Source organism: Artemia franciscana, chromosome 7 (genome assembly GCF_032884065.1).
Source record: "Artemia franciscana chromosome 7, ASM3288406v1, whole genome shotgun sequence".
Classification (NCBI taxonomy): Eukaryota; Metazoa; Arthropoda; class Branchiopoda; order Anostraca; family Artemiidae; genus Artemia; species Artemia franciscana.
In genome coordinates, this window is record NC_088869.1 from 54,584,735 (window position 1) to 54,598,080 (window position 13,346).

A 13,346-nucleotide genomic window follows, 5' to 3' on the forward strand; every position below is an offset into this window, starting at 1 on the left:
GCCGGCTTAGAACCGGACAGCAAGAAGTCCCTGGGACCTCCAGTAAGTTGGAGGCTTTGTGCAATCCTGGGCCCATCTTGGTCACAACATGGTTTTCAGCACTTGGCGATGCTCTTCTATCAACAAGAGTCGAAATCCTGCACAGACAGTCCCAAGCCTATTACCTCCGACTCATTATATATTCATGCCTACAAATATTATGCTACTACGGGGAGGCAGCCCATAGTAGATAAATTAGCTAGGAAGAGGTTTTTCAGCCCGAAAACGCCCATCAAAACAAACCAAGCCCAGAAAATTATCCAATAATCAGAATCCCGTACGAGTGCTGTGTTGTTTACTAGGCTATAATTTCCTCGAGGGGCGCCACTCCTCAAGTGGGAAAAATTGACCGCAAGTTTCCCAGTCTTGCAGGTACCCCGAAAGGGTCGAGGCAGCCCTTTACAGAGGCCGTTGTCCATAAATCTGGATCTTACGCCCTGCCGCAGTTGTCCTAAAAGCTTTACTTTATCCTGAAAAGGGGGGATAAACGCCCTAATATCAAGGATAATTCTATTTTGCTGTGGAAAGCAAACTCTCTTTACAAAAAAATAACAGTACAATTGCTAATTACTTCAAAGAAGGTAAAAATTTAGACAGAAAATGGGTTACTAATTGGGCAGTGACTTGACCGGGTAATTGCATGCTGTAAAATCCCCCAAAAAAGGCTTCACACATGTATCTAGATTCTTAATAAAGAGCGGAGTTGAGAAGGGGGGAGTCCCCTTGTATACCAAATAATTTCTCTGCTTTATGTTCACTCTTTGCTTTCATTTGGAAAAAAAACTTCTTTTTTCATTTCATATAAGAAACGGATTTTTCACGTCATTGAGGAATTTCGAAGTGTTGAAATATTTCTACACTGTATGTAGTATAGATAAATGCAAAGATAAATTTAATATTATTTTATCATGTTCAATATGATTACAGCAGCCCCGTACTTTTAAATCGTTTTCCCTTAAAATTCACAGTAACTGTTTCTAACGTTTTGCTTTAACGTTTTACCGTTTATTTTATTCACTTAATGATTTAGTTGAACAGTTTAATTATTATTTGGTCTTTAAGGGAATAGTAGTTTTTACTTTAGGAAAATCGCCTTTAGGGAATGATGCTGTAGACTGGGACAAAAATGTCTAGCTTGTCTGGGCCTGTCCAATTCAGTTTGCATAGGAGTGAAGCCCTCCTCCTGGGCTGCGGAATTTTATTTATTAGGTCCTCCAAATTGCTATGAAGTATGCTAGGCTCTTTAAAATTTCTGAGAAAGCGTTCCAAAATGTCCGAACATTGGACTTTTGATGGATGATCCTGCTGTTGAAAGTTTTATTTATGCGTTGTTGCTAGACAATGTGAACTTTGACACTATCTTTAAGTCACTGGCAAGGAAGACAGATCAATTTACGGATCGGGTACTTTCTTTAATGGAAGCCTTCCTATCTGGAAAATTGTCTTTAGTATGGTTGCTGTATTGAATATTTCCTTCATTTTAGGTCTATAGTCAGCTCAAGTGACACGGAAGATGATATTACGGAATCTTCAATCCGGAGAACTAGGAATGCCACCCGCCGTCGCCAAGGTCAAGTACCAGCGGAAGTCAACAGAATTCTTGAGAAAAAGCCTAAGATTGATGTTTGGAATGTTGTCAAAGAGCTTAGAAAATGGTATTTTTAAATATGTGATTCTAGACCGATAAAAAAAATTCCAATAGGGACCAATCCTTTTAAATAGACAGTGATAAATTTTCATAAAAAGTACTGGATTTTTCTATCACATATGCAGTGACCGTCATCAGTAGTGATACTAAAATAAAACAGTTAAAAACGATAATTTATATATAAAATAAAATAACTGCATATTGTTAATAACCTTATTTTTTTTCAAAGTAAAACAGGAAGCGAGTCTCTTCTACCTTCTCGGTTCCGGTTCATTAGCACGGACAATTTTCCTCATCTTGAATGATAGAAACTAATGTTTGCAATTAACCCCCTCCCCTCCAACTGAAAATGTACTCCTTTTTGATCCTTAAAGGGACGGATATCAGGAAAATAGTTTGGAGAGTGAGTGCATTTGGTTGGTGTGGTTAATTTGGTAAGTGCATTGTTTTGGAGTGAGTCTTTTGGTTCGACCCGTGCTCTCTCCCACCCCTCTCCGTTGGTATGAGCCCAGGTTTTCTTTACTTTTTTGTCAATATTTAAATGATAATGCGGAAAACAAAAAGTACAAACAGCTAAAGCACGCTTGGTCAAAAAAAGCTTATCCCACAACAGACTGGAACGTCATTAGCGTTCTTTAGGCAATATCGATTCGTTACGTGTGTAACGAATTCTGTGTCTTTTTTGTGTCATTTTTTCTGTGTCTCATGTAGTGTATCGCCCCGCATAATCTATCGTATTCCGTCAAATGTGAGTTTTTCTCAGAATCAGTTTGAAAAAGTTTCCAAAAAAGAACTGTTTCAAAGAAAATTAGAGCCACATTAAAATCAAAGACAAGCAGAAATAAAGTCAGTTCAAATGTAAATGTGGATGAAATAAAGAATAAAACAAAAAATATTAAAATAATCTGCAAGGTAGGACTAAGAGATACAAAAAAAATATTGTTCCTCGTATTTAACATTAACAGTAGTGATATATCACTTTTTTTTAATAAGCGGTAGCGGACAAATACTAATTGCTGGGAGATCAGTAGATTTGGAAGCTAATTTGATTGGAAGCAGCTGAAATTTGGCAAATAGAGTAGTTTACTGAAATAGAGATCCCTATGGGATTTTATTTTAGGTTTACAGATGAAAAGAAGAAACACCTCTTCTTACTCAACTTATGCAGTTTAAACAGATTAATAAGGAACTGAATCATAATTACATTACTTTCAAAAGCTGGTATTAGCGAATCGAAATTAAAATGATATCTGTATTAGTCAAAATATTCCAAAGCCAGTTAGCTTTTGTTTGCATTCTTAACTGCACCTGGAAGACTAAATACATTATAAATGATAGTGAAGAGGTAATGTTGGGTAATGAGAAGATTCGATCAATTGGATAGCTTTACTAGTTGGGGTAGTATTATTGTTAAGGTTGGTGGATGCACTGAAGATGTTAAAAGTAGAATCGCCAAGGGTCGTTACAGTTTTTAACATATGAAAAAGTTTGGAAGAGTAGGAAATTAAGTTTGCAAATCAAGATTAGAAGATTCAAAGCAAAAGTGATGACAGTGGTCAAGTATTATTCTGCTTCGTGAGCGTTTCCAAAGAGAAAGGAGAATGTATTAGCTTCTTCTCAGAGGAATTGTCTATGGGTTATTTTGGGTACCCGTCGAAAAATGTAGCTCTATCCTGTTTCTACGGCTAAAATAAGGGGAAATATTGGATGAATAGGACACGTTGTGTGGATGAAGGATGACAGACTGCCGTCATTTTTGGCCAAACATCTTGGGCCAAATGAAAGGCAGGTCGTTCCTGAACGGGGTGGTGGAGGTCGTAAGGAAGGATTTAAGCAAAATTATAACTTTTTGGGAGGATGTTTGGCAGAGGCTTTGAATAGATAAGGATGGAGAATGAGTGTACGTAGCTGTGTTGGTCTCAGGTGCTGCAGTGGGTTTTTAGTAACAGTAGTTTTAAGTTTCAATATCGCCCTTTACTTTCATCTGATAAAACCTTTTTATTTAATGTAACAATAAGATCTTAAAACACGATTATTTATTGATACACGACTGGAGAAGGTTTACTTCAACAATATGAACACCTGTTGCACCAATCTCGAAACAAACAAATACAAATATATTTGAAGCATACTTCCTAACCGACTAAGTAGGATCTACCTTGGCATATTTTTGAATAGTGACACAATCATTGAAACTAATAGTAGAGCAAAATTTTTGTGAGCAGCATTTAATAATTCGACATTGCTCGTTTGCTAGGGATCAGTGGCGTGAATTCACGATAAGGCTGGGGGGGGGGGTGTCAAAATCTAGGCGGGACGCAGTTTTTTTCAAGGAAAATACCAGAAAAGGCAGTTTTGCAATGAAAAATATTAGAAAGGTATTTTCAAAATATATGCGAGGATCATTGGAGAATTGCTCCGCCCATCAATTGACGCCACCGCCAAATTAATGCCATTTGTTTGGGTTCTTGGCTAAATCTTGTCATGATGACTTCCAAAAAGACTGACTATGTTAAACACAACGTTTTCATTCATGTACTACTAAAACATTATAGCATTGGCTTATACAGTCATCTTTGTTTCGAGTAGATTGGGAAAATGTATGATTTTGATCCTCTTTCTAGGTATCATGAGACTCCCTAAGCGCCCTAATTAGGACAACTTTCATCCCTAGTTATGGTTATCACCTTGGAAAATAAGTCACCTCAGAAATGGTAGTTTTGGGAACGACATGTCAGTCTTTGAAATTTGTCATACAGATCTTATTAGTAACCCTATAGAAATCCCGAACCCATGCTAATGGCAATGCTAATGTTAAGATCAATGGGGATGCTTCTACATCAAATGCCTTCATTTCCATCTTTTTTTTTTATTTTTTTTTATTTTTTTTTTGTATATATATATATATATTCTCCTTTAGTCAATGGCGTCAAGTGGCATCTAGTCAGTGGACGGGCCAGGCGGGGGTATGTTCCCGTTCTAAATATGGTAATTTTAGGTTAGTTTACTTTATCCCCTCCCGCACCCCATAATGTGCAAATATATAGCCTAAATTAAAGAAACTAAAGTATTATATTTTCATCATGTTTTGGTATATTTCATTACGATTAACCTAACTTCACTTCTAGAGTGTGTTTGGTGTAATACATAAGTAACCTTAGAAAAAACATAAAAATGGCATCGAATTGTATGTTCATCTTGTCCCCACATCGTTAAGTGGAATCAGGTATAAATTTACCAAGTTGTTGATGCATTGTATGTTTGCTTTTTAAAATATAATTCTTATTTGCAATTTATCTGTCAAGGTAGCGTGGCCGAGCGGTCTAAGGCGCTGGTTTAAGGCACCAGTCTCTTCGGAGGCGTGGGTTCGAATCCCACCGCTGCCAAATTTTTGCAAGATGGCTTAAGTTTTAAAGGCATGAAGCATAGAGATCTCGATTCTCGTGCAACTAAACCCTCCTTTAATTCGCCCCATTGAAATTCGACCTTTATTTAGTTTAACCACTGTTTGACTGTTCAGCAGCTCAACCCTCCTAAAATCAACAATATAACCGAAAAATGGAAGTAAGTCCGTTCATCGGAAGTGGTTTAAAAATGACTAGTTTATTTATGCAGTGAACCATGCGACTTATGTGTTTTTTTAAGCGCTATTTTACTAATAGTATCACTTTACCATTTGTTTAAGGTAATCCATACGATCACCTTACCGTTTGGTCCGTTTTTTTGAAGCAATGCACAGGATCTTCAGATATTATAAATTTGATGCTGTCATTTTTCTTAAGGAGCATCACCCTTTGTTTGTGTTTTGGATCCTTTTTAATTTTTCCATTATGCAAACTGTAGCTGAAAATCCTATCTAATAATTGACTATGTTTATAAAATTTCTGCGACGTCATACACCAGGGTACCTGAAGCTGTCATCCCAAGTGAGTCTTGGATTGTTTCATCAAACAGTTCGTGGTAACGAACTGTAGTAAGGAGCGACCCGGCTCAATAGTAACCAAAACTCTGAAAAATGGAATTTTGATATCAATAGCTACATCAAAAGATCCCATTTTAGTGCTGATTTTAAATATATAAGTTTAATCATGTTTAGTCTTATCCATCAAAAGTTACGAGCCTGAGAAAATTTGCCTTATTTTAGAAAAAAAAGGGGAAACAACCCCTAAAAGTCATAGAATCTCAAATTTTTTTACTGTTTTAAAAAAGTAGAGTTAAGAGAAAGAGTCAAACTTTAGCGTAAAGAACGGGGCGTTGATGAGGAAGCAGCCCCTTTCATATACGAAGTAATTTCCGTTCGTTTTAAGTTTTAATGTCGCTCCTTACTTTCCGTTAACAAAACTTGTTTTTTTTATTTAATTACTAGCTGTTGGGGTGGCGCTTCGCGCCACCCCAACACCTAGTTGGTGGGGGCGCTTTGCGCCCCCACCAAGCCCCCCCGCGCGCGTAAGTCGTTACGCGCCATATTAGTTACGCGCCATTGTAGTTGTGTTCCTATGTCCCACCTGTGAATATAGATAGATAGATATATATATATATATATATATATATATATATATGTTTTTAACTACGTAAAACTTGCGAATATACAACATTCTTTGCTGTCCCATTGTCTGTGCATATAAATAGATTGTCAGGTTTACCGACTCTTGAACATGCAACATATAATGGTCCATGGGAAAACAATCCGTATTCAGATCTATACCTCATGATTCTAATGATTGCCCTTGAGCTTTGTTGATGGTGATTGCTAATCGACCATTCCCTGAGTCGTCATCGTCATTTATATATCCCCCTGTGCACCCCGGCGTCCCCTTTGTAGTTATGTCCCTGTGTCCCGGTCGTCGTCATTTATACTCCCTGTGCCCCGGTGCTTTGTTGATTGCTAATCGAACATTCCTTTTGTCCCGGTCGCTTTCTCTTTGAGTGTCGTCATTTATTTAGATTGTCAGGTTTACCGACTCTTGAACATGCAACATATAATTGTCCATGGGAAAAACAATCCATATTCAGATCTATACCTCATGATTCTAATGATTGCCCTTGAGCTTTGTTGATGGTGATTGCTAATTGAACATTCCCTGTGTCCCGGTCGTCATTTAAAGTTTTTATCTTTTTAGTTTTTTTATTTTTATTTATATTTTTTAGTTTTCTTTTTCTCCTTTATTTTTCAGTTTTCTTCCTTTTTTTAGTTTTTTTTTCTTTTTTAGTTCTTTTAGTTTTTACCTTTTTTAGTTTTTTTTAGTTTTTTAGATGAAAATTTTTTTTAGTTTTTTTTCTTTTTAGTTTTTTATTGGTTTTTACCTTTTTTTTAGCTTTTTTAGTTTTTTTTCGTTTTTTCTTTTTACTTTTTTTTTAGTTTTTATCTTTTTTATTTTTTTTTATTTTTATTCTTAATTTTATTAGTTTTCTTTTTCTCTTCTATTTTTCAGTTTTTCCCTTTTTTTAAGTTTTTTTTTTAGTTTTTTTAGTTTTTTTAGTTTTTTCAGTTTTTTTTTAGTTTTTAGTTTTTTACCTTTTTTAGCCTAACCAGGATTTGAACCTGGGACCTTCATTCTCCGTTCTGACACCCTCTCTCACCGAGTGACTACTCCAGCATGTTCATTTTGGTGTTTTAAATGATATATTATTAACCAAATTAATGTGTTTTACAATATACTAAGCATCGTCAAAGCAAAAATGACGACAACTAATTTCATGACGTCAGCCGACACAGAAACATGACGTCACCTGATCCACAGATCCACAGACAGACAACTTATTTTTATATATATAGATGCAACAGGAACGAATGTTCAACCATATCAGAAGCTAGTTTGTATTTATAATCAGGGCAGTTAAGGAGTTTTTTTTTTTTTTTTTACTTAAATGATCTGTACAATAACTAAAAGAAACGTAAATTCGTTTGGAAAATATAGGCCACAAACCGAGAACACCGCTGCCAAGTTTTTGGCAAGATGGCTTAAGTTTTAAAGGCATGAAGACTCGTTCGGGTTTTTGGAAACTTCTCACTTCTGTTCGTGGCCTGGTCTTTGGGAGGACGAATTCTAGGATCTTAATGACCATTAGGATTTCAGTCTTCCGTATACTGTCTGTATGTTGATGCAAAAGTGCTTATTCTTTTGACAAGATTGGAGTAACCATGGTCAATGTTTTGACAAAGATTTTGTCAAAAAATGGATTTCATTTTTAACGTTATGTTTTATTACAGCTTATTTTTCGAAATTCCTGCAAATTTGTTTTCGAAATAACATTTTGCTATTAAGACTAATCCAGATAATACTTACCGATCCGGAATCAGCTACAAATGGTAATTTTTCTCACTAGCCAGTCACTAAAAGTGTTTTATTTTTTGGTTACTATGCGTCTTGGCTCGTCCTTTACTAGGTTTAAGCTACCGCTGCAGCCATGATTATAGCAGCTTATTATGTTTAAATCGATATATAGTCAGGACTCCTTATAGTTTTTCATATTCTTTGCTCGGCAACTTAGATCTTTTGTTGTATATATTCAGATATGTTTATGCTGAAAGTGTTAAATATTAAAGTATTACAGCCGTGCTCGAAAAAGAAGGACGCATAACATTTTCATACTTTTATAGATGACGGAATGTTTGGCTGATTATATTGGAGTCGGTACGTAGTCATAATTTTCGAGTCTTTCATATACTTTCCTAGTAACTCAGCCTACTCAGGTCAGTTGTTACATAGTTTTGAATTTCTTTGTTTGGATTTCAGAAGCGTCTAATTGACCTTACCTTAGACCTTAGTTCCTCCAGAGGCACACAGGGCGTAAGTGAGTAGCTTCCAACCTTCCCTCAAGTGGGCCGTTGCGTAGATGGCCTCCCACTCTGGGATGAGACTCGTCTGGAGGGATCTTCTGTTACTTTCGTACGTTCTATGTACGGTGTTTATTAGTGGAGAGACATTTTAGGAAGTGACCGAGGATATATCCAGGTTATCGCCATCGTCTTTGCCTCACAAGCGAGGTGATGTCTGGTTGGCATGTTCGAGCATGGATCTCGTCGTCGCTGACAGGGTCTCTTCAGCTGATCCTTAGGATCCGATGAAGAAATTTATTTTCAAAGGCGGTAATACGTTTCTCCTGTTTCGTGGTTATCTTTAGGCATTCAATGGAGTAACTTGACCGGACAAAACATTGCTCTGGAACAGTCTTAGTTTTAATTTTGTGAGTATACTGTGGATTTCCAGACTGGTAGAAGCCTCTGAATTGCAGAGTTTCTCTGATTTTGGCGCCTGATTCTTTTCAGAGTCGCCACTGGACGTTTCTGTCCTGCCTTTATACTTTAATTCTGTCACCTGTTCGATGCTTTCCCTAGTTGGATTTCCATGGATGAACTGCTAATCGACGTAGCTTTGGGTTTTGAAGCGTTGATGTTTAGTCCGAACTGTTCAGCTTTTTTGACGAGTTTGTTCAGGAATTATTGAAGCTTTTACTTGTCGGCTTCTATGTGCCCAATAACCCAACTCTAATTTATTAGGTGTGAAATTATCTATCAAATTTGAATCATTTTAGGGAAAAGGGGGCGAAAACCCCCAAAAAGTATGCTGAATTGATCCAATATTTGTCTCTATTGCCGTTGACAATATTCTTAATGATTTATTTTTTTAATCCGAAATGCAAACGATATTATATTAAATGAGAAACTGAAAATATCAGTCCACTCTCCAGTCCCGATGAAAGGGTATCAATTAACCTGTATTCTGTCTAAAATGAATTTTGTGATCTCTTTTATAAGAATCCACAGGAATATATAAGAAGACGTTGAATCTATTAAACTTCCGCCAAATTTGATGTTTTATTGAAATGTATATTGGTGGACTGATCGACCCTGCATTTGCATTACCAAAGCTAAATTTATGTAAATTGTATACTTAAAACGTTCAGCCGGTCTCCAATCACAGGACGTATAATATTTTCATGCTTTTAGAGATGAAGAAATTTTTTTCCGTGCAAACTTTTTATTCTAGAATTAAAGTTAGAAAAGAACTGTAAAATTACAGTGCATGGCTGAACAAAATGGATTCATTTTTTTAATCCATACTTAAATCTCTGTTTATCTTATTGTTTGCTATGCAGTTTTAAACCCATGTACCAGTGGGACACTGCCGTCAATATGTAGGGGGTTCAGGGGGAGTCCGTGCTCCCTAAACTTTTTGTTCCTCTATATTTTGGAAAATACCTCTTTGGGGGTAATTTCATTGGAAAATGGCTTTCTCTGGTATTTTCATTGAAAAGTATAAATTTAACCCCCTGCTCTAAATTTTGAAACCTACATTGTGACTCTTTTTTTTTCGTCCTATTTTGAATGCTTGTGGACCACCTCACCGATCCCGCATGGTTTTAAGTCTTTGTCTGTAACCTCACCCCAATGCAATACGAGACGATACTCTTTTCTATGACCTTCCTTATGGGCTATTTATTAGGAATATGACCTTCGTCCACCTTCAAAATGTGTCTAAGTCATATAAATATTTTTGTCAAGATATTCTTCTATGATATTGGCTCTGATAGTAAGTTGAGAAACTAATCAGTCTTCTGATTGTTCATGGAAGTGACTAAAATAATCTTTAAGGGCACTCTGAACCCCTTAGTGTTCCTCCGTCTTTAACCATTGAGCAAATTAATTATAATCTTCGTAATACAAACCATATACACATTCCTTATACTCCCTGCGTAAGGCCAGACTTCTATTCTGTAATGGTGAGTTCTATTCTAGGAAATAAGATGCCTGAATCAGCTTGAAGGCGTCTCTTGTTTAGCTCCTCTAAAAATTGTTAAATTTTTTTTTTCTCTTTAAACATTTGCTTTGTTTTTCTTTCCTTTTTTTAGGATTGGTTGGATTCTATATATATTTATTTATTTTTTGCTCAGTCACTTTACAATCTTTATATTTCTCTTTCGTTTTCTCTTTCTGAATTAATCTTTAAATGACTCTAGTTTTCTTCCCCTCTTTTACACGCCAAGGAGCTTTTGTAGAGTTTAGTACCGTATGTTTCCTGTATAATCAATTCATTGTAAGTTTTATTCTTTTAACGTGATTCAAAGACATGAATGCTTTAACAGGGAATCTCACTTGCCTCTGAGGAAGTCAATTGAGAACCTTATTCATTCGGCCGTAAGTACAGTCAAAAAGATGGATTCTTTGTCTTCTTTGGAGTTTCATAATGGATGCGTCAATGGCTTACATTTCAATCAAAGTGGCACGCGATTGGCAAGTGGTTCTGATGATTTAAAAGTGGCAGTATGGGATTGGGCAGCCAAAAAAATGTTATTCTCTTTTCCAACCGGACACAAAGGAAATGTTTTTCAGGTAAATATTACATATCTGCTCTCCTGAGCTAGAATGCAGTAATCCATGCGCAAATGTAGAAAAAAAGGAAGTACATTAGCAAATGATGATATGTCCAAAATGACAAAAGGGTGGTGGATTTAACGTAACATAATAATAATGTTTTTTAATAATAATTTTAAAAGTAATTTGATCATCACATGCTAAATAATTTTTTTTAAGATCATCAGTGTATACTACTTCTATTTAGCTTTCTAATCGCTGCTTAAAATAAGTATTTGTTAATAATTCCTTTCAATTTATGTCTTATTTTCAATTGTTTTCCAATTTCTATGTTTTTGTTCGTGAATTTTGTATTTAAAGTTGCACTATACCATATCGAAGCTTTTTTCGACGCTTATTTATTTTATGTTCAGCTTTTGCCTTTTGACTCTTACTCTTTTGTGGTTCTAAGATTCTAGTCTTTTGCGGTTCTAGTTTCATAATTATACCTCATATGTTATTTGTGGATATTTTTATTTTTGCAGATATCAATTTTTTTTAGTCATTTTTTTATTTTATTTTTTCAGCTTTTGCCGTTTGACTCTTATTCTTTTGTGGTTCTAAGATTCTTAGATAGTTTCATAATTATACCTCATATGTTATTTGTGGATATTTTTATTTTTGCAGATTTCAATTTTTTTCAACTATGTAATTTTGGTAAATTTCCTTGTTGGAACCGTTTTTAAAACAACCTTATCTTGTTAGAAAAGCCAGTTGGGTTCCCCTCCCCCACCTTAAACCACATTTCTAAGTATTTCATTAAAAAGAATCCCTCTTAGGATTTGGTAAGTACCTATTTGTATCCTCCTTCTAAAAAATGGAGAATATGCTTGCTCTCCCCTCCTACATTCTCGTGAACTGATGCCTCTGTATTTTGAGTCACCCCATTTTTTGTCTCCTGGAGCTATTTCGCAAATGATTTGCTCATATATTGACTGCAAGACCAAAGTTTCAGTGGGGGGGGGGGGGGGTGGCATATTTACTGTCAAAACGGAGCCAGATTTAATGTAATGGATTTGTAGTGTAGAAAATGTACACTGGCAGTTTACTATCCTCTGAAGTTATCGTGTTTTTTGTGAAATTGGCTGTTTTTAAAGGATTCATCTTGATTTTCGAAGCCAAATGATGGCGAGTCTTCATCCATGACTTCTATTTTTTTTAATATCTTATCTGTTTGTTCCCTGTCTTCGACAATTTTCTGTCTTTCGTTCGTTACTGAATATTTTACCTTATGTTTAGGATAGACGGTTGGTTCTCTCAAGCCAACATTGCTGAGCTTGTATTTATTGTAAGAAAACAAATATTTCTTCTTGGACTGAATAACCGTTTCACGTTTGTAATAGTGCTTTAGTATGAATAAGATGATTGATTGATTGATTGACTTCGAATTTTCAGAAACAGCATATGCTATTTAAAAAAATAAGTCTTTTTTGTTAAATTTCATTCTTTAAATAACTTTTTCTAGGAGTTCAGTTCATTTATCACAGACTATATTTTTCTTCTACTATGTGCCTTCGACTTTGGAGCCCATTTTTGTGATTTTTTTTTCTTTCATGTTTTGCCTTTTTTTTTTTTTTTTTTTTTTTTGTTAGTTACACTAAAAAAAAAATGAACTCTGTGAATTCTGTATTAAAAATGCCACATTGATGATAAGATAAAACAATTATTTTTAGGCCAAGTTTTTACCCTTCAATGGTGATACCCATATAATAACCTCAGCTCGGGATGGTCAAGTACGTTTGGCAGAACTTTGTCCCAGCGGCGCTGCAAAAACGCGAAGACTTGTTCAGCATCGTGGTCCATGTCATAAACTTACATCTGTTGTCTCACAGCCACATCTAGTCTTAAGTGCTGGTGAAGATGCATTTGTTTATGAAATAGACGTCAGGGAGAGAAAAGGGCGAAAGTATGTGCTGGTTTTCTTTTCCTATTATCAACCTTTGTTTTATATACTCGTTAAAGTATTAAGGACAATACGAAAATTTTTTAAAATTTTGATGTTTAAAAAAATACTTTTTTATAGATGCTTATTTTTGTGGGCCCATCACTGGTCTATTCAAACCGGAAAGCTATGAATCTATAAGAACTTTTTTTTCAAAATTGAGAAGTTATGAGGGCAGTATCATATTTTGACAATGTTGCCACGTTGAACCATGAAAATAAATCAGCAAAACTAATTAGCTAAATGTGACACCGCTTTTGTCCGTAAAAGCTCAAACCTTCAGGATGGGTTGATTTCAACGACACCAATACCTTCATAGGAAAGCTACACGATTTTCCTAATTTTAAAGCAACAACTTTCAA

At 35.5% G+C, this 13,346-nt stretch overlaps 1 protein-coding gene and 1 non-coding gene across 2 annotated transcripts in view; both read left to right on the forward strand.

Annotated features, from left to right (window-relative positions):
* The window catches only part of LOC136029468 (DDB1- and CUL4-associated factor 8-like), a 58,565-nt gene that overhangs the window by 20,276 nt on the left and 24,943 nt on the right, over positions 1–13,346 (forward strand). The window contains exons 4-6 of the mRNA XM_065707891.1: positions 1,524–1,694; positions 10,775–11,021; positions 12,716–12,948. Of these exons, the coding sequence (XP_065563963.1) occupies positions 1,524–1,694; positions 10,775–11,021; positions 12,716–12,948 (651 nt within the window). The remainder of the gene's footprint in view (positions 1–1,523; positions 1,695–10,774; positions 11,022–12,715; positions 12,949–13,346) is intronic.
* Positions 4,992–5,073, forward strand: Trnal-aag (transfer RNA leucine (anticodon AAG)). Its single transcript has one exon. It is a non-coding gene; the product is annotated as a tRNA-Leu (tRNA).